Here is a 22,044-nt window from a genome sequence, read left to right on the forward strand (position 1 = left end):
CAAGAGTGAAAATCCTTCACATATGGACAATTTTGAAAGTAAGAGTTACAGTAAGCAATTATACTTTATAACTCCTTTAAAAATCTTAAATTTAAAAGTCAGGTTTGCCCCATGGTTGTGTCTAACTGAAAGATTTATTTTAAAGGACTGGGTTTTTCCCTTTCCCAAAATTGTTCTGTATTTGACATTCTGATAAAAGTAATTCTAATTCTGGAAGATGAATATTTTTTTTCTCTGAAACAGAAACTATAAGGAATAACGCTGTTGCTGCTGCACACAAAATAGCAGTGGGACCTAGCTTACTGGGGGACAGAAATGTTGTTGTTATTTTGTTTACATGTCCATTTTATTAGGTCTTCCCTTCTGGAAAGGGTGTCCTCTCCTCCTCCCACCTCTACTCCAAGAATTTCATTTTTCTGCTGAATGACAAATCCTTCATTCTGACACAAGTCTATTTTATTTCCTGGATTAATATTATTCTTGCAATGGTAACAAAGACATTTGTTACCATTTGTTATTCTTGCAATGCTAACAAAGACCTCTACCATCCTTTGAAAGTACACAGTCTTTTTATGAGCCAATGACCTAGGTATGCTAATATTACTATGACATAGTAATATGAGGCTAACCTTAGGCTAACCATTACCACATGTTACTTTTCAAAGATGAAAACAAGATGAAAAATAACAGCAGTTCAGCACAAAGGTTTCCCCCCTCCAAAACCAGTAGTTTTTAATATGAATAGTTTAAATTTGAAAATTGTTCTGTCAAATAAAAATGATTCTAAACAGAAAACTAGAAGTCCTGTCTTCTGTTTGTGGATCCATAAGGACTTGCATCATTTACAGATGAGAAAACAGTTAAAAAAAATTAAAGCCAAGTCCAACATCAATCAAATATTTTCAGGCTCTTTCTCTCAAAATACGTTATTTTGGGGAACTTTGTTTTCTTTGAGAGATACTCATGACATTATTATTGAGAGAGAGAACTATTTTTGTAGATGGGAACTATGTAAGTAATTGTCTCACTGAAATTGCTTGAGATTTCAATGCCTCCATCCTTCTCAGGAAAGAAAAGTGGTCAAAAAGATGCCTGCAGGATCTCTAACAGCCATAATTTCCAGAGGTTATAATACAGTTCATTCCCCAACTGTTGAAGCCGGCCTGCCATTTTACAACGTACTCAACATAGAACCACTAAAATCAAAGCATGGATCATATGAAGCACAAGGAAACCTGCTGTGTAAATATTAGTGCTGCCATTTTGATCATTCCGTAAAACTTCTAATGTAAGTCATAATCTATCTGCAACACTCCGAACATTCAAAATATTTTCTTTAAATCTAGAAAGTCCAAATATTTCTATCTAATCTTAACAAAAATGGTCAGATGCCATATTCATTGAGGAATAATGTTTAAAACAGATTCAAAAGTTTTAGACCAAGCAGATTTTATGATATATTCTGGCAATAAAACTGTAGAAAACTTTCCAAAAGTTAAAAAACAAAAAAAACATTATTCAAAAGTATATCACTAAAAAATTGAAATTCTACTTTTTTTTTTCAATTTTTTCTAAGGATTATTTATGGACAAAAGGGGACTTCAATATATTTAAAGTCTAAAAGAAAAATTTTCCCATTTCAAGAAAATCAGTTCAGAAAAAAAAGCGAAGAAAAATAAAGCAAATCTAATCTCTGTGTATAATGTAGGTAGTATTAAATATGCACGAGTGATTCCAAGTCATTTTATTACAAACAAATGTATTCTCCCATTATTATTGAAAAATCATGCCCTTCTCCTGCTACCTCATCAGTTCTGGCAATCTCTCTTCAATTACGATGCCATCACATTTTACACTCTCAATAGCCAAAATATGGCTTCTGCTCAATTAAACACTTTAAAATTATGAATGGACCAAAACATTTGTCCTTAATGGATRGAACAAGAACCACATCTGTAAAACTGCATGGTTTACCACGTATACAGTTCACGAGAATTGAATGAATGCACGTAATTCTTACTCTAGAGCTCGCTACAGTTAAAAGATATGAGAAAAAACAAACTAAATTCACCTTCATGTAGAAGCAGCCAGTTCATTTAAGGCCTCTATTCCACACACAAAATTCTACAAACTTCAGAAATATACTATTTGAATTATTTAAATGTGTAGCAGTTCAATTCATTAACATCCGAAAACAGTTTGGTTCTTAGAGAATACATCTTTTGAAGCTTCAAATACTTACTGTACAAGACTGTAAATTCAGGATTACAAGTTCATGACAGTGGTTTTGAATGTGTTTCAGTGCTTCATCTTCTAACTATATTAGCAATTAAATCGGACATAGGAAAAGAAGAAATTAAAAACAAAGCAAAGCAGCCCAAGAAACACACACATCTTGTAATACTGAACACGACACTAACAAAAACAGAATTTTCTAATTCACGGAGATTTCAAAAAGCCAAAGCAAAAATTTTATTCCTAAAGGATCACCCAAGCAGTTATGTACCTGTGTGCAACCTCTAAGAAATAGAGCTTTTAGTCCACTACACCCTTTCACCAGTGCTTCAATACCATCCTTCGTAATCTGATCACACCAGGAAAGATTCAAATGTTCCAGATTTCTGCAACCCTCACTGGGAGAATTAAAAAAATACATAAAGTTAAATCCAGTCTTCAAATAGTCATAACAGTGGGGAAACCCAAATTAAACACACTGTTAGAAATTAAAGATAGCCAGTGGACTGTGCCAGGCCTCTATAGAAAAGTCACGAGAAAAGACCACACACAAACACCATACTCTATACCCAAGAGGTGCTAGATATGGAATATAGTCAATGCTGATATGTAATATTAAAGTTCAATATATTTTTTTTTTACTTCTTTAAATGTTGAACACTTCTTTAAACCTTTTCTTTAACACAAATCACTGTATCTTCTTACCTTAAACCTTTCAAAGAGCTGTTTGTGATGGCTACGCAAGATGTCAGATCCAGATGTTTCAGCTTGGAACAGAATCTGCTAAGACTGTAACATGTGCTGCAAAACAGGAGACACACTAAAAATACTTTCAGTTACTCCTTTTTCTAACTTTCACTGTCAAACAAAAAAATCTTTGACTTACCTGTCAGTAATCTTTGTGCAGCCATTTAGATTTAAGTGTTCAATGTTTCTACAGTTCTGTGCAAAAGTCCTAAAACAGCAACAAAAAGCTGGAGAATTAATATAATATCACAAGTTATAATTCAGTCACCAGAGTGTGCTCTGCCCCCTATCTCCTTCTACCTCAGTCAAAAAACTTAATCTTCAGGTTGCAGAGTAATTACAAATAAATTTAAAATCTACCTGTCTCAGTGGTTGCTTTTTCCTTTTGTTATTTCAAGTTTCTGTCTTAGCTAGCTCCTGAAATCAGTGTTGTCCCTCTCTCAAACATCATTTCAGCAAGGTGTTTATTTCTGTCAAAGCTGTTTATTTTTGTCATACATAAAGCAGAAATTACTTGTTTCAAATGTCTTAACTAAAAATATCAAAGGAATAAACATAAGGTTTAAATATCATATTAGTCAAATATTAAGTGTAACCTGCTGAGGAGACTGTTTCACACATTTCACTACAACCCTTTGTAAATGAGCTCAATCCTACATCAAAAGGAAAAAAATTTACCATACATAATACAAAATTGAGCCCTACCCCTAGTGGAAAGCCATCTGCATTACCAATTAGTTATTTATGATTTTAAAAATTAAAATGCATCTGTGTGCACTACTGTGTATGAATGCTAAAGATGACTGGAGCTATTATACTGTTAAAAGCCTGTATGTATCATTATACTAATTACCTAGAAAAAAAATACATAAACTTTCTTTTCATCTCTGCAGAGTAATATTTACAGCTGCACTGCATCCCAGAGCACTGTTTTTATGTCCATGTTTCCTCCAACTGCATAGATTTTATTGGCAGGGGTGGAGGAAACACACAAAAACAGTTTTGTCTGGAGGCCTGCCGTGGTTAACAGATCCAACTTCACACTCAGCTGGTAACAACTTCCTGGCTCTCCAGTGTGGATTGAAAACAATGGGGAAAACAAAAACAAAAACAAACAAACAAAAAAAAACAGCAAGCAGTCATACTGGTGAGAGTTTCCACTTGAATTCTCAAAACAGCTATTCCAAAATTCATGTACTGGAGTGAGATTTATAATCTCACTACACTCTTCAAATTGCTTGGGAAGACAATATACTGTGTAGTAAGTTGCAGAACAATAAACTTAAGCATGGGACATATCCAGAAAGAGCTGCCACAAACATGCAGTATTTATACAGCCAATATCTGCTTTGATAACTGGGTATTTTTTAAACAAGAGGTTGATTTACAAGAAGGATAAAAGGAGAAACTATCAGCATCCACAAAACTAATATAACCTGGAAATGAATCAACACTAAAAGCCTGATAGGAAAGGTTACATTCAGATCAAGTATCTGAAAATTAAAGCCACTTTTCTCATGCTAATATTTTTAAAGAAAACCTTAAAGCTCATGTGTTTATCATTCATTGAGTAATTCCCATATCACCCTCATATTTCACAGGTGAACCATCTCCCTGGTTTCACAGGTGAACCAAGTATTGTCATCTGCACCATTTAGTCATTCTGGATGCACTCACGAATGGATGCATTCTGTCAGCCACTCTCAGCACACCCTGTCCTAATTCCTGCTAGCGTGACTGGCCATACCATCTCAGCAACAAACCTGTACTACATACTGAAATACCATATATTTATGCGAAGTAGCTGTTTATCAAATATGACCAGTTCAAGAAATATCCCAGCCCCAACCCTCCCCCCCTTCTCATGCACCACTAATTCCTGAATCCACTTTTTAAAATTTTTGGCTCTATTCACAACCTTCACTGTAACCCCCTAACCTTGGTGTCCCAGGAAGCAGAGTCAGGAGCCCAAAATGAATGCGAAAGTGGAGCTAATGGGCGAGGAAAGAAACCTGCTACCTACTGTCCTACCAATTTCCTCCTACGCCTGTCTCACCTTCTTCCCTGTGATCTCCTCCCCATCATAGTTCTTACCTCTAAACTCTTCTTGGAGCCTCCACCTTTGCTATTCCCTTCCCAACTGAGGAAGCAAGGACCATCTGCACAAACCTTCTGGGAACTTGGAGGAGCTATGCACCAAGTTAACTTCTGTTGGGACTACTTCATTTTTTGACAGTAGCTGCCAGTAATAGGGGAAACAAATGGTAGTAAGTCAGGCGACAAGACTACCTGAAGATGGCAGCACTGCAGGGAACAGTTAGGAGGGTGGTCTATGGAGACTTTCAGGTCTGTCTTGTATACAGAGACAAGGAAACCTCCAGAAAACCCCTTGAGCCTGAAGCTAGCATGCCAGTTAAGGTTACTAAAATAATCTATTGCTTGAGTAGGTACAGGACACAGAGGACCAAAAACTCTGTCAGGATTTGCTCCTCCATACAGAAAAAATATTTTTTAAAAAGCTTAAGGACTGCAGACAATTTTATATTAGTAGAATGGATGTGATAAACTAATTCCATGATGTGATACTACACCTATAATTTTACTGTTCCATCAGATCCAAAAGCTTAAAAAAGTATTTTTTTAAATAAAATAAAGAAACTTCTAAAATAAATCTAGAAAGATTTTTTGAAAACAAAATTGTGGCCAGAAGTTAATCAGAGTTCTGTTTTAATTTTCAACACTTAATTTTGCAAACATTTCAGTGCAACTTGCTGTGATACTCTGCAAAGTAATTTTTTTATTTAAAATCTCTAAAGCTTCCAAAGAGAGAAAGACTCTGACTTTTACACATGGAAGTGAGAGATTACTCATAAGAAATGCTCATGAATTTATTCTGGAGACTAAGTGAATTAGACTTGCTTGTAAATTTTAGAAAGAGCTAAGGTTACAAGATACTAACTTAATGCTCACTTAATGCCCAGAAATCTTTGTGCTTTGACTTCCCACATTAAATGGCCATGCTAAGTCAGACTGAAAGCCATTGAGCTTTCACTAGCTTCACTGTCTCCTGTGACAGTGAAAGAAAGCATGACAACAGCAAACAGCTATATCCTGAGGATTTCTCCAAATATTCTCTGAGCCCTCAAGTACTTGYGGCTGAGGGACCCTTCAGCTGGAGGTAGGATCTTTGATTTTTAGAAGCTCAAGGAAGCAGCCAAAATCTGACTGATCAGTCTGCATATGCCAAAAAGCTTATATGGATTCAAAGTAGCTTGTGACAACAAGTTGCACAGTTCAATTTACATATGGCAATGAAGAAGGGTCCTTTTCTCTGCTTAGAGACTCCTGAGACGCTGCTGTTGCGTGCATGTTCTTATGCTACAAGAAGATTACCCCACACCTCCTCTGATTTTGTAGGCATCCAGTTTTATCAGTCTTTACTACTTCTTCCATTGGTAAGGGCATCTCTTGTCCAAACTAAGAAACATCTACTCTCTTGATGAAACTGTATCTGTAGGATGCTAGTTTATGGGGGGGAGGAGGGGGACTTTAAATGCTTGAAAATGGAACAGATAATAAAATAACACTAATGAAAATAAAAAGACATTTCTGCTGAAAAGCACCACCTTCTTTCCTTAGTTCATTTCCAGAAAAAAATAGTAAGTATATTTTGATCTCAAACTGAAGTCTCATTTAGTCATTACTGAGATACTTAGTAATCACTTAAATATCTCATCTTGGTCATTAGACAGCACTGAGAAATCCAAACAAATGTAACAGTAATAGCTTTTGATCCAGATTTTAGGAAATAAGTCATGTCTCAATCTTGGACTTTACTTACTTCAAAGAGGAGTCTCCAACACCAAGACATCCTCTCAGACTAAGTTGTCTCAGGAACCCACCACACCTTTTCGATATATTTTCCACAACACGACCCTTAAACCAAATAAAAGGAAGGTTTTGTTGAGTTTTATTCTGACATAACATTATAACCAAATTAAAATGCCAGTACTGAAAACCAATTGCAGCTATCCCCTTCCAAAATAACACCTCTCCAAATTTCTTTTTCTACTTTAAGAAAAACAGTTACYTGTGGGAGTCTGCTCCCACTCACACAGACTAGAATGATGTCCAATTAAATCTTTAGTTCTCTTTTCCTTGTGTTGTCTATCATACATAGCTCAAGTTTTTGTTTCAGCAAAACCCACCCAGCAAGACTGCTAAAATAATCAAGTTGTCAAATTTGCAGGGAGACAAGAACCATCTGAGTTGTTTTTCCTGCCCCAAAGGCAAAATGGGGAGCATATCCGTACCACAGGGATCACAGTTATTACCACAGTATGCAAGTTTCAATTGTCCATGAAGACATGTTTAGGCTAGTATATCAATTTGCACTACAGCCTCTGAGAAGTCCCATTTTACAGTCCCTACTATAGAGATGGTGACCTCCTGCAAAAGAAAGGTGCTGAACACATGGTGGGAATAGCCACTTCACCTGCCTCTGGAAGACTTGCCAGAGCCTACCTACTTGCCAGATTTCAAAGCTGTATATATTTGGGAACTCTTGGTAACATCAAACAACTGTGCAACTTACCTGTTTGTCAAAGGCTGAAGCACAGTTTATAGATTTCGTACCTGACCCTGTGTGTCCTACAAGATGCTATTCATTTACCTGCAAGATGCTATTCATTACCTTGAAAGCGTTTTACAATACATTAGTAATAAGCACAATGGCATAATACTTCTAATAGTCGGTCTGAAAGTAGCATTATGATAAAGTGTTATAGTCTGAATTACGATAAAAATACACATCAACATTTTTGTAGGGAAAAACATTTAAGATAGCAAAAAGCAGACAATCACTGTAACAACTGACTAGACACCATCCTGTGTCTAATTTTAGGGGAAAAAAAGCATTCAACACTGATAATTAACAACCAGAACTAATATATACCTAAAAGCATTATTTATTTTCTTCTCTCTCTTTCTCCTTAAGGAGGAATATTTACAAAATCGCAGCTCAGTGGATTTTTTGTTTGTTTGTTTTCCCCTCTAAATGGGATGGTAGTGATTTTACTGAAACGAACACAACACATATTACTTCCCCAAATAAAGCACCTCTTTATTTTGTTATTCACCTCCAATACCAAAGTCCTTGCTCACTCTGTGTGAAAATATTTTCTTATCAGAGCTTTTTCTTACTCCATAACTAACAGATTATCTTATCTCTCAAAGGAATTTACATTAAACCAAACAAACAAACTGAAGGTCATGATATACTTTATGAAATTATGCATTTTTTTAAGTTGTCTGATTAGTCTGAACTATTTCTCAGCAGAAGCCAAATACCTTTACTGTAAGAATAAAACCTTCACAATGAACTATATATATAAAGCAGATTCAATTGAACTGGGGAGAGAAAGCCAATACCTAACCCACTATTATTCAAAGAAAACAGAAACAACATGATACRTTCCATTTTTCCAAGTTCATTTACCTCTTTAGGTATGTTTTAAAAAGAAAGCCAGAGTACTCAAAAAGATGGTTTAAGCACACACAGATGTGTTTAAATGTTGAAATAATTCAATGAAACTCTAAAAAACTAGTTCTTCAAACTACTCCAGTTTGCATTTGGTGCCACGTGCTAATCAATTCTGTGGTACACCTAACTTCAATATTTTGACATAACTTTGGAGTAGAAAAGAAACATTTTTTCCTGTTCTAATGTACATTTTTTCCACTTTAGTCTCTATCACATAGTGTGTTAAACAGGGTGTTTCCACAGCAAAACCTAATCTTATATTCACTGATAGTTTCAGATGAGCATTGTTGATGCTTTGTGAAACACCATCAGATAGCACAGGAACATCCAACTGAGCAAAATGTTGCCAGATACAGTTAGCAGTTTTCACCTGTCCTAGAGTTAAAAGTAAGAAGCACCTGTTCCAAAAAGTAGCGTAAGGAAAAGCAGAGCTCTTATAGACTGAAGGTGAATGCATATCTTGTTTAAAATTATTTCATGTAATAACTGCTGGTTTAACATAATCTTATGAATAAATTCAAGAAGTTTATATTACTAACATACTTAAACATAGTGTACTGAAGTAATGCTCAAAACCATGGTAGTGCCTTATAACAAAGGCAGATCACAAATTAATTTCAATCCTTTTCTCAAATACCATGTTACAAACATACCATCTCAAAGAGAAAACCCATTAGGTATACAAGCCAAATATATCCAAAATGTGAAAACCCAATACTATGCTTCTAAATAGCAGAAAGGTTTCAGACACAGAAAAGGCTAACCAACAGAAAGGACACAGATCTATGCTTTTGCTTCTTCTTTTGTAGCAAGTATCTTTTTTTATAGGCAAGTGAAAAGATGATATTAAAGATCCAGGTCCTCTTAGACACATTTAGATATCTGCTAGACAAATTTAGATAWCTGCAGATGCTGAAATCTTTCCTCTGCCTCCATAAGATCCTTATAGTTAACAGTGGTATAGCAAACAAGCCGGCAATAAAGTTTCAAGAGAGCAGTGGGAAAATTTACTGTATATATTACCATCAAGTTTTAGAAACAGTTTGAAACACGGTTAGCAAAATACACCAGATGATCTACATCTGGACTTTATTCATGCAACTAAATTAAGAACCTAAACACAAAATACAGAAACAAATCTACTATTGAATTCTGTATTTTAGTTTGTATCATCAAATGCAAATAATAAATTAGTTCAGAATCAATTAAGAAATTGTATTTCCTCATTGATTTTTGTCTTTATTTTAAGATGTCGTAGTTTACTTTGTTACACACATTTATGTTAGCATTAATATAGACATGTTTTTCTTATGGAACACAAGATTGGTCTAACCTTTTCCTTACATGCTGAAAAGGACTTTAATCCACATGTACCTGCATTTCAGCCAAGGTTCAAACCTTAGAAAGCAAATGTTCATAAAATGGTAATAAAATGCGTATCCAGCTCAAGTCAACAGTAAGAAAAGTTGTTTCACATTTTATTGTTTCAGCCTCCAAGTCCTACTCCCCAAGAGTCCAGGGAGCTTTCACCACTAGATGGCACTCTCACAGAGAGGCCAGAGACAAGAACAAAATTACCCTCTTGACTGAGGGTCTCGCTCATCCCAGAGGCATCTTCTATGCCTTCACTTTCTGAAAATGAACAATTCTGAATATATAGAGCCTTGTATGCAGAGGATATATTCAAATTATCTAATATATAGGTGACAACCAAAATGCAAWTTTTTCTCCAGTGTCAAATACAATGTTCTGCTTTTTCTATTTGCTCCTTCACAGTATTACTACTATCYTGAAATTTATCCTTTAAAATGTGTGAGCTATGAGCACAATCTATGGGATACTCAAAATGGTCTAAGCTCTTAAACATGATCGTAAGAATGGAAAAAAAACCAAAGACACTAACCTCTATATCCGTTTGAAAGTTAAAAAGGTCTATTCTTTGCCAATTGCTTCCATCCAGAGCTAAAACATTCCATGCCTAGAGAAAACAAATACATTTAATAAACCTCCACTGGCTGCTCCCTGAATTTTCCTCTCAGCAATTCAAATATAACAAACTCAAATATAGTGTACATTTTATTGTAGCACTTCTTAAAAACAAAAGCAATTATAGCTATCGGTGGTCATAAAATAGTTAAAAACATGGAATTTGTGGAAATGAATCTCAAATCCCCGAAACAGATTATACTTTGATAGCTAACTTCTGCATCATCAGCAAGAATTTAAATGCAAAACATACATAGTCAAAGCACAATTTAACCCTCCATTTAAAAAAATGTTTTAGTAAAGTTGTCTAGTAATTTAGTTTGCTCCATCTGTAAGAAAAGAGTAACTTAACATGAGATTCCTTCCACTAAACCACAGAAAAAGAGCTAGGAGATCTAAGATAAATATGTATACAGTTTTAATCACCACAGTTCAACTTCACAAGCTCCTATTCTGAAAGGAACAGAAACCTTTCTGAAAGGTGCCGACCTTCCACTGTTAGATACACATTTGAAAACTTGTCCTTCACTGTTGAAGCAATAAACGATAGTTATGCCAATCAGAATAAAACAATAAAGCCAGAGATGCAACAAATAYGCTTATTACATCAATGTTTAAGGCAAAAATTGAAAAAGAATACCACATCCAACTGACAGATAGTTTTCAGAGAAAAATATCACTTACTCAATCACCTTGGCTTTCTTCTGTTGTATTTTAGGTTTTAGCTGAARGTACTAACAAAACTTGTAGTTAGCTCACAAAACTTACTCAAATTACAAGCCAAGGTGATATAGATGTAGGAGTGAAATACTTACACTCCTAATTATCTATTTAAAAATAAATAAATAAATAAGTCATTCTTCATTAAAAGAATGGAGAAAAACATGAAATTAAATTCATTCATTGTGTATAAGAATTATTCTCTTCATATTACACAGTTCATGTAGGGAACAAAATATTTTTCAGTTTAACTCAAGAAAAAAAAACAAGACTAGCTAAACATAAAAGTTTATTTAGACATGCGTTCTCTATTATCCTCTGTTTGCCTTTTTCTCTACCAGTAGTCCATCTACTTAACACCTTTTGTACTTGGCAAGCAAGTGATGGATGTACTTCTTAGACACATGGTGCACATTAACTGAGCTACATGGAATTTTAAGCAGAAAATGCGTCTGAAAAATAGTGTTAYACAGCCACACACTTTATAAAAAGCAAGTGCCATTATGCCAAAACAGACTTAATCCTTTCTCCAGATATAGAGCATACACTACTGGATATCTTTTCCATTGCCCTTAAACACAAGTCCAGTACATAGCAACTAATTCCACATATCTGAATGCAAGATTGAATCCACTGTTTATCTATCTTAATGAACAAAAGGGCTCAGAGTGCTCTTGACTTTTTTTGACAACAAGGAGGTGGTCCAAAAATCCATGATTCACAAGTAATTCAGAGAATTTCCAAAGAACAACAACAACAAACAGAACAGAAACACATACCTTGGAAACTTGTGCACATCGACACAAAGTAACTATGTCCAAGAAAGAAAATATTCTAGGAAGAAAAGAAAAACAATTAAATATTTCATTATTAATTCAGACTAATACATAGATTTATAGTTACTTGAGAAGTTAAATGCARTAAGAGTTTTCAATCAAATTATTTTGCTTATTGAGACATAAAGAGTAATTTCATAGCCATCTTCCAAGGCAGTCAAGACCTTCACAGCAGAACCAGCATGTGCTGCTAAAGAAAATTGAACATATTTCTCCCTCCTCATTATTCAAACACGTATGTACGATAACAGTTTTTTCTTTTTTTAATTCAGAGAAACTGCGTTATATACATTTAATTGTACTACAGTTAAAGAATAACCTACACAAATATAGGTAAAGATTTTAGAAGATGATGAAGAGTAAGAAATGAGAAATAACACACAGATATTCAAGAATCTAAGTACCAGCAATGACCCAAATTTGTAAACATGTCTATGTCTACTCAGTCTAAAACGGTATCTTTACTTACTTTGTTCTACAATAAATAATTACAGTTCAAAATGTAGCATTATTATTCTGGTCATGGAACCAATTCTTCAAGGCTGCATACTCTTTTAACAATTTTCAGAAAGAAATTTTTCATTGTCAGAGTGAATTTTGCTAAATACCATTTCCAAAYGACAATAAGAATTGTTGAAAGGTAAATTATTAGCTTTAGCATAAAATGCAGATCCTATTCCAAAACCATTTTTATTACAGAGAAGAAAAGAATACTTGGAAGATACTACTGTAATTCACTTATTAACTGTTGTCTGCTCCCAAATTAACTTTTTTCAGTCACCAAAATAATGAACAGGAATGATAACAGTATCTTCTTATACTGAAATCTTATTTCTGAGGAGCAAATATAACTAGTAAAAATACTCAGTTTTATTATGTAAAATTCTGATCACCATTTTCCAAGTAGAAGCCTGAAGCTTGAGCTCTAAATGGATGCTTAAATCCTAAAGGCTGTGTTGTTCAGCTGTGGTAAGAGCCAACAATGAAACGAAAGTTAATGGAAGTACCTCTTAGAAACATCAGGCATCTGCATGTTTATTTTGGGCACTTCATATGTTAATGTTTTCCAATATTTCATTAATACTCTTCTTCAACGTACAATAATACATTTTCTCAAGAAACAATCAGCCACACACACAGAGGTCATTCTCAGAAGTCACGAAACAATTTCTGAAACCATATCAAAACATTTATTTTGATAGCATCTGTTTTATCATTTGAACATCAGACTTAAAAGTCTAGACCTTTTAAGATACTTAGCAGTGTTTCATACACAAAGTGCACTCTTTGTGTATTCAGCAAGATTGCTGAATTGTTCAGTTGAGACCTGAAAATGTTTTCTCTCTCTCAAGAGTAACATTTACAGCAATGACCCATCATGAACCTCTTTGAAGTCACCTCTCCTGCACCTTCCATTAGGCAAAAGGCAGAAGGTGAGAGTGTGGAGATTGTGCTAGAGGACTGTAAAAGCTTCTTGGCTTATAAAACTTCCTCACAGTAATGCTAAGCGAGTGGAATCAGGTTATCTTTGATTTACAGGAGACGAAGCACAAAAAACAGATTTCTAAATTATTTCTAATGAAGACATGAAGGATAGTGACAACTCATTTCACAACACAATACTGTTGTCTAAACAGAGAACACGTGGCATGCACTGAAAATGATGCATCGACTTCTATTTTAAGTAAAAAAGAACAGAAGGGACCACAGACTGTTGAAAAAAAGGTTACTTTATATATCCCACTACTCTGCATTGTTTCCCAGCCTGTGTTCATGTTTGATTCTTTGATTGTTAAAAGATTAATGTCAATGTATGATTTCCAAAAAACAAAAATAGAAAGAAAAAAAAGTAAATTAAAACCAAATGCAASAGAGATGCATTTTTCCTCCAGCAATTCATTATTCTATATGAGGTGTCTTTCCAAAAAACCAAAAACATAAAGTAGTCTTCTTATGTTAAAAGGAGAAATATTTTAGTAAGTGTAAAAATGATGATGCCTTTAGATTTTTATTTTTGTTCTAAAGAAGCCTTCTTGCAGGGCAATTCAAGTTGTCCCAATGGAAACAGATAAAGAAACTCAATAACATTAAGGATGCATTACAACCCAGCAAAGAAAAAAGACTGACTATTATTCAGTTAAATACTGCTATAGGTAACAGACACCAGTAAATTCTTTTATTATAATTGCTAAGAATCTTTTTATTGACTTGCTTGAAAATGTTTTTCCCCATACTTTTCTATTTATTTATCCTCTATGGTATAGTATCACGTGGAAACCTGTAGCAAGCAGTTACCTCTCTACTAGCAGTCCTGCAGAACCACTGGCAAATCCTTACCAATCAAGGAAAACTAGTCAGTGAGGCAAAAACTATACGGTTTAAAGACTTAAAATAAACAAATAAATAAAATAAAAAATCAACCAGCCAACCGAGATGAAGGAGACAACACTGACATTGTCTGGTGTTTAGTGTGATGGCCCATGCCAGCAGGCACTTATGGAAAAAATTACCAAGTAGGCCAGCTGATGGTTGTATAGCACATCTGTCCTCTATGACCACAGCTACATAGATGGAAGCTAATGCAGCCAGCAGCAAGATTAATTTCCACTTAGTCTGTGGCATGGATTAGTACAGGGAAGCTGGAAATAAAGTTAATAGATCCACAGTAAAATTTAGGACCATGTATTCTGACTTCCTATATCCCAGGCTATTAATTTTTCCTTAGTTACCCTGTATTGAGCCCAGGAAAGAGGAGCTGCTTACCAATTACTGGAGTTCTCCAGGACTACTTATCCCTATGTAAACACCACGGTAGACACATATATTCTTCATGAGCTTGGTCTTGGAGATCTTTCAGTATTAGTAGTACCTGCAGCAAGCATGAACTTCATGCCAAAGGCACACAGGCTTGTGCAAGCTCACATTTCCTCAGTTCCTTGAAGGAGAACTTGTATTTGGCTAAAGCCAAACTTCCAGAAAGGGATCTATTCCCAACTCGAAAGACTTCAAGAGATGGAAAAAAATCACTACTTTCTCTGGTAGTTTGTTCCACTAGTTAATCACTCCTTGAGAACATTTTGCCTCATTTCCAAGGTGAGCGCTGGCCCTTCAGCTTCCCAGCGCTATGCTTTCGTTCACCAAACTAAAGAGCACATTAGCAGCTCCTTGTGGAGGTTTAAAGTCATTTATCGTGTCATCTTTCATTCTTCTTTTTGATAACCTGTTTACTTAGGTTCTTTAAGYCTCACCTTTTCCACACATTCTCCATTTTTCTGATGTATTTTTTTCAAATGGGGACATCAGAAGCACATATAGTTAGAACTGCATTATTTCTAATGAAGTTGTGCACAGACATGAAATATGATTTCACTGCTCCCATTCTCACAGTCATGAACTGTATTAGCCTTTTTTAACACAGCATCAGACCAGAAACTTTTAAGTAGCTTATCCACCTTCAAACCTCTACCCTCTTCTAAAATGATACCTTCCATCAAGGCCACAGTTCTTTCAGTAACATTCCTTAGACCCATGTTTATCTTCCGACTTGTGTAAAACAAATCTGGTCTGAACACACCCAAATTTATCATGTTTTTCAGACTTCCTTGCAAGTATCTTGTCTTCATAGTAATTTATCATTACTCTTATATCATCTGTAACTTCCATCTCCAGTGACTTCTGAAACAGTGAGTTCCAAAACATTGATTAAAAAAAATGAGTTATATTGGGTCTACCTTTCAATTGCTGCAACGATGTATTAAGACACTCAAATGCAAACAATCTCTTACTGAGGCTTAATTAAGAAGTTTGTTAACCAATTCTGAACCTCCTTAACATGTACTGATATACTGTAGAGTGCTTTTAAATCAAAAAGTCAAATGGTAACAAATCAAATGCTTGAGTAGGTGAATATAATTTTGATTGGTAAAGCCAGTCAATTGTTTAATCTCACAGAATGGTACTTTCCAACCCCTTATTCTTCACAAAACCACAGCAATTGTCAGTTCTTCTCCTCTCCTTCAATTTTCTATTAAACATATCTAAGGCGAATTTTTCTAGTCCATGCTGAATACGAGGCTGCATTTTCTCAGCATTTACTTTTCCTAGTTGAAAAGTGTTACAGTCAGCATGCCATATTCTTCTAGTCTTCTGGAATTTTCTTAATACCCAAGACTCATGGAAACTCAGCATGAGGGGGCCACACACATCCAAAGTCACCTCTTTAACGAAGTCTCCCTGCAATTTATGTGGGCTTGCCAACTACAATTGATGATTTACAGCCTCTATCTTCTTCCTATATATTACCATACATATTTCATTATTCCCATGTGCTATAAGCACACTATCCTGCTTCTTTCCAGACACAGAAATGGCTGATTTCATTCTTACTATTCTTCCTCCATCCCTGTGGAACCATGGAAAGCAGCAGTTATTTCACAATCCCCCAAAACTGCACAGTGTCCCATCCACAGAGTGAAAACGGAACCATGAAAAAGTCMAATAACGTCTCCCTCTCACCTTTCAAAGGCTCTCCCCAGTTTGATCACATAAAGAGTGAGCTGTTACTGTAMTGACCTAGCAATTACTCATTTTAAGTATTCTGATATAGTACTGTATAAACACACAAACATGCACATACATGCATAAGAACTTGTTAGTTTTTGGCCTAACAAACTCAATCTTTCCGACATGATAGAAAGGCCTAATGATTTCTATAAAGTTTAAGCAATATAAGTCGTCTTTTTTTAATGACTGATCTGAGAATGGAATTCTATTTCAGCACATTTATTTTTCAAGTCTTAAGTTTTCAGTACTTTTGCACTCAACAAATGGTAACAAGCTGTATCAAAATGAAAATCAAAATAGTAAAGATAAGAAATGCCTAACTGAAGAATCTAGAGTACCTTCTCAAAGAATCTTTTCAACCTTACCATACCTTCCAGCTTTAACGAAAAGAACATACAACAAATTCTTCAGGTCTTCCCCATTTTAGACTGTGAACTTCTTAAAAATGGGACTTCATTATTGATCTGCACAATTCCTAGCATAGTAAACTATTCCCTTTCTAATCAAAGTCCGTTGCATGCTGTTAGAATACAAATGCAATATGAAAGAGTAATGCCTTCACATGTGAAAAAGTATCCCAGACAGACAAAGTACAGCTCTCACAAATTTGATTTTCCTTTTTTAATGGGCTTTTCTCAGAACTGTTCTGGAATAATGCCCAGGCATAATCCCTAACAAGCAATGATGGAAAAGAGCACCTATCAGTCTCAGAGCTCACTACTAACTCTGTTTGAATGCACACAGTTACAAAGTCTCACAATCATCACAGAAATTGTCTTATCTTTCTCCTAAAGTGACATATTCAATACATAAAAAGGAATTGCAATAATCTGTGTTATGTAGAACGTTTCTCCCCTCACTTATTCCCCTATTTCAATAAAGACCCTACTGAAGTACTAGGCATCACATTTGTAACTGTAAGCAAGCAGTATGTACAAACACTACAGTAAAAACACGCAGGCTAGAAAAGTTACAGATAAATAGAATAATTAATAGTTCTAATAAGTAGAGAATAAAATTCTGAATGCAAAATTTTTTATCTATATGGATAAATTAACAACACTAGAGCAAGTACTGAATGTTATCTTCTTTTTCTTCTAACCTTCAGCAACTTTGTGGTTAGGGACCTGTTCCATCAGCAGATTCCAGTAACATCCCATTCAATAATACCTGTCTTGGAAATCTAAATGGTGAGGCATATTAAAAATTGAACTAGTTGAATGATTTTGAAGTAAAAGAAATTATTTGTTTTAGGTTCACTTCCGTAAGGTTTTGTCTTCAGTAGCACACAATCATAAAAYGCAGACAAGCATTGGTTTCTACACAAACTACCTATCAGTCAGATCATCTAATTCTTGACCTTTCAGCTCAATTGTTAAAACAAATCTCTTTTTACTAGTTTGAGCTACTTATGAACTAAAGCACTTAAACTAAACGCTGCCTTGGTGTGACAATCCAAAGCTTTCCACAATCATTTCTTAACTACTAAGGCTATGATGCCTTTCTCAGTATATCTAAGCAGTCAATCTTTCAATAACAAATATGGCATCGAAATCCCACTTATTCACAAGCCAAACCTCCTTTTCTTTTGCCAAGATAATTATTTGCTACGCAATACTGACACAAATGTTAACACAAAAGAAAAGGCTGTCTACGGGATGCCTAGCTAATCCGTCTTCAGCTGAAACAGAAGTCAGCTTTTTCTACACATATCTCAACTCTGCTGGATTCATTTTATAGGTATATGACATCAGATTTTTTTTTATGGCCTATACATGACATTACTCACAAGACAAGCAGATCATATCACTCTTCTAAAAAAAATATATATACCTATTTGTAAAGCATGACCATATGCAGGACAACTGCAACACGTACAGTAACTAATGCTTTTAGCATATGAAGTAAATCCCCAATGATAAATTCAAGAATAGTTCAGTTCAATTTTTCAGCAGATACACAGAATACAGCAACCAGATTATGTGGTAATTCTCTGTATCGGGTCAATTATAAMGGTAATGAATATAACTATATTATGCAAATCATAGGGTACCTTTAGTCTGAAAACGAAATACAGAAGATAGAACAGGAAGGCATTTCTGTTTCATCTTTAATTTATATTTACGATATTATGGACAGGTAATGCAACTTAGAAGTTCGTATTTAACTCAACTTCTAAAAGATTACAAAAAAACCCTCAAACATAAAGCATGTAAGTGTTCAGGAAAAGCTCAAATCATGAAATAGATCTTACCTAATGTTTCCCAAAGGTCAGTTATATACTAGAATCAATTTTAACATCCTCACTTAGCCCTGTTTCACTGAAAACAGTTGGAGACCTAACAATTTAGAGCAATCACCTCTAGTTTTCCTAGTTCATCCAACAGCAAAACAAGAATCTCAAGGGAAAAAACATAACAATTGTTATTGGAAAAGATTAAATAATATTTAATATCATTAAGTCCCTGGTAATACTAGTTAGGAATTTTACTGCGGTTCTTCCAAAAGGGAAGGCAAAATCAGAATGTCACAGAATTCTTTCTGTGCTGGGAGTTTCTTCTTTTTATTTTGTTTTTTAAAAAAGTCTTTTCCCCCTTTCCATGACAATATTCATTAAAGGTTGACTACTACTTTCAAATCAAATACCAAGCAAGTCCTGTGCTAGAAGTGAAGCTGTAAAGGACTGGCAATACGAAAGGGAAGAAACCTAAGTTAAGTTTCTAAAAACTAAAAAAAATTAAAAAAAAAAAAAAAGCATGCAAGAGCAAACCCACACATTATCATGCCTTCCTAATGAATTCTTAAATTGGAATATTTGTAGAGGAAGAGGATCCAGATTCRCAAGTTTAAAAGTTCCATGTGCTGTCCAGTCTAATAATTTGTGTGTCATATAAGCAATCGTGTTCTGTAATTTCTACAATCCTGCATGCTGCAGCTCATATAACTCTTTACATTTCAAAAGCAAGATTTTTGTTGAAGTTTTAGCTACAGACTCTCTTATCTAGAACAGAGATTTTTTTTTTCTTTGGGAGGAATAACCTTGTGGACTCAAACAGGCTGAAAAAGCAGTTTTGCAGCAAAGGACCTGGGGGTTCTGGTGGACAACAAGTTGGACATGAGTCAGCAACGTGCCCCTGCAGCAAAGAATGCCAGTGGTGTCCCTGGGCTGCATTAGAGGGACAGCACTGGCACCCCTTCAGCTCAGCACTGGTGAGGGTACACTTGGGACTGGGTCCAGTGCTGGGCTCCCCAGTACCAGAAAGACATCGACATACTGGAGCAAAGAGCAACAAAGATAATTAAGGTATTGAAGCATTTGCCCTATTACAAGTGACAGAGAGAGTAAGGATTGTTTAGCCTCAGAAGAGAAGGCTAGGGAGGTGGCTGCAAATTTTCTCAATGTGTAATAACGGGAGGTAGTAAAGAAGGTGGAGCTAGACTTCTCAGTGGTACCCAACGACAGGGTGAGAGGCAAAGAGCACCAACTGAAATACAGGAAATTCCACTTTTTATTTTTACATATACATATTTATGTATACACACACACATAGATACATTTACATATACATATTTTTATATACATTATTTTAACAATAAGGGCCATCAAACACTGGAACAAGTTGCACAGAGAGGTTGTGGAGCCTTCATCCTTAGAGACAGTCAAAACTCAAATGGACAAGGTCCTGAGCAACCTCCCCTAACTGACTGTGTTTTAGCAGGGGACTAGATGATCTCCAGAAATCTCTTCCAGACTCTCCAGAAATCTCTTCCAGGATCAACTATTCTACAATTTTTTGTACAAAGAATTACAAATTTGGTGACATAAAGTAGTTAGCTTAATGATTACTTCAGAGAGGTTTAATTCGCAGTCCATAGTCCCAATCCAACTTCCTGGCCATTTCAACTATTCCACTGTCTACCTCTTCCCATTAAAGAGAGGAGTACATTATTTGGGCAAAACCAGCCCAAATCATCAAATATACCCACCCTGCACACTAGTGGCTTGGCACAAATGTGGAAAATTACATGATGCTCTGGTGGTATGCAGCCTAGGGATGCTTCAGAAACTGTGATCTCTGCAGCTATAAAAATCAGAGAAACCTTGTTTAGTCATTGCATAGGTTTGGTAGACTTGATCCAACTTGTAGGCCCTGCTGCTGCCCTGGAAGATGACCTCAAACAAAACATTTCTCCTCCTGATGCCTGTTTCTGCACCAGTAAGATATACATAAGGAAGCTCACTTCCACTGTAAAGTACCTCAGGAGTTTCACACAGGAAAAATACACACTATAAATGTCTGGGATTGTTATTTAAACTCTCTAGAGCCAATATTTAACAAAATGAAAATAATGGGGTTTTTTTTGGTATGGAGAGGTACTAAGGTAAGAATATTCTTTTAAACTGCCTCTATGTTTTGATGGCACTTTTGATGTGGGAGACTAGGAAGAACAACATTCTCTTCCTTACCCCCTCCCTCCCAGAATAGCTCCAAATAAACAGCCTGATTTCTTTATATCACAAAGACTTCTGAACACTTGGCTTTAATAATTTGTTAAACAAGAGACTGACTTTAAATGAGGCTCCTGTTTCAAAGTGAATAAAGCTCTAAATGCAATTAGGCCTTGATCAGTTAAAGTACAGACTCTAAAGAGAAGTTTAATAGCACATAAAAGAAACAAAACAAGTGGCAATATATGAATCTGAGAGTTCTGCAAGCCATTGTTACATCCCTTTTAGCTGTTACTCATGCTTCAAATGTTTGTTATTTACTTTGTTTGCCCCAGTATGATTAAGCCCTTGTCACAAACATCTTGTTACTGAGAGATGATACTGGTAATTAAATCAGGTAATGCTGAAGTACTCCATTTAATTAAGAAGGTCCCAATTGTTTGAGGAGAGACATTAAAGAGTATTTCTGTATTTCTTTTTAACAAATCCTAAATTATTTTCAGCACCTCAACAGAAATACCTATTTCTTCTGCATGAACAGTGTCCAATAGTACTAGTGTGCAATTTTCTACTTATGTTCTTATAGTTTCCCACTCACACATATTTTTTAAAGGAATATATGAAAAACCTCTGCCCAAAACATTCAGATTTAAGCTTAGTCTTGCACTTGTGAACAAAACCAAATCACTAAACCATACTGAATATAGGATGGCAGCTACCCTTCCCAGTTTCAAAAAGTCAAACTTAATTGGTAACAATATATTTATCTGCAGATGTTTAGAACTTGATACAAAGATTTCAGAAAATGTGTAGAGGGAACAAACTGATGAGATAAAGAACTGAAAAAACACAAATTTACGTTTGGAACTGATCTAAAATTGGCAAGAATTTCAGTAAGCAGACAAACAATACATGCATTTTGAAGGAAAAAATCTATTTTTATCTCAAACATGACAATCAGTTAT

At 35.2% G+C, this 22,044-nt stretch overlaps 1 protein-coding gene across 1 annotated transcript in view; it reads right to left on the bottom strand.

Moving 5' to 3' along the window:
* The window catches only part of FBXL2 (F-box and leucine rich repeat protein 2), a 48,519-nt gene that overhangs the window by 21,438 nt on the left and 5,037 nt on the right, over window positions 1–22,044 (bottom strand). Inside the window, exons 3-9 of the mRNA XM_085304378.1 lie at window positions 12,010–12,064; window positions 10,428–10,502; window positions 6,824–6,918; window positions 3,122–3,190; window positions 2,941–3,036; window positions 2,507–2,633; window positions 2,243–2,317 (exon numbers count right to left, since the gene is read on the bottom strand). Coding sequence (XP_085160504.1) covers window positions 2,243–2,317; window positions 2,507–2,633; window positions 2,941–3,036; window positions 3,122–3,190; window positions 6,824–6,918; window positions 10,428–10,502; window positions 12,010–12,064 — 592 coding nt within the window. The remainder of the gene's footprint in view (window positions 1–2,242; window positions 2,318–2,506; window positions 2,634–2,940; window positions 3,037–3,121; window positions 3,191–6,823; window positions 6,919–10,427; window positions 10,503–12,009; window positions 12,065–22,044) is intronic.

Source organism: Rhea americana, unplaced genomic scaffold (genome assembly GCF_003343005.1).
Source record: "Rhea americana isolate MKP2758 unplaced genomic scaffold, rheAme1 scaffold_100, whole genome shotgun sequence".
NCBI classification, from domain to species: Eukaryota; Metazoa; Chordata; class Aves; order Rheiformes; family Rheidae; genus Rhea; species Rhea americana.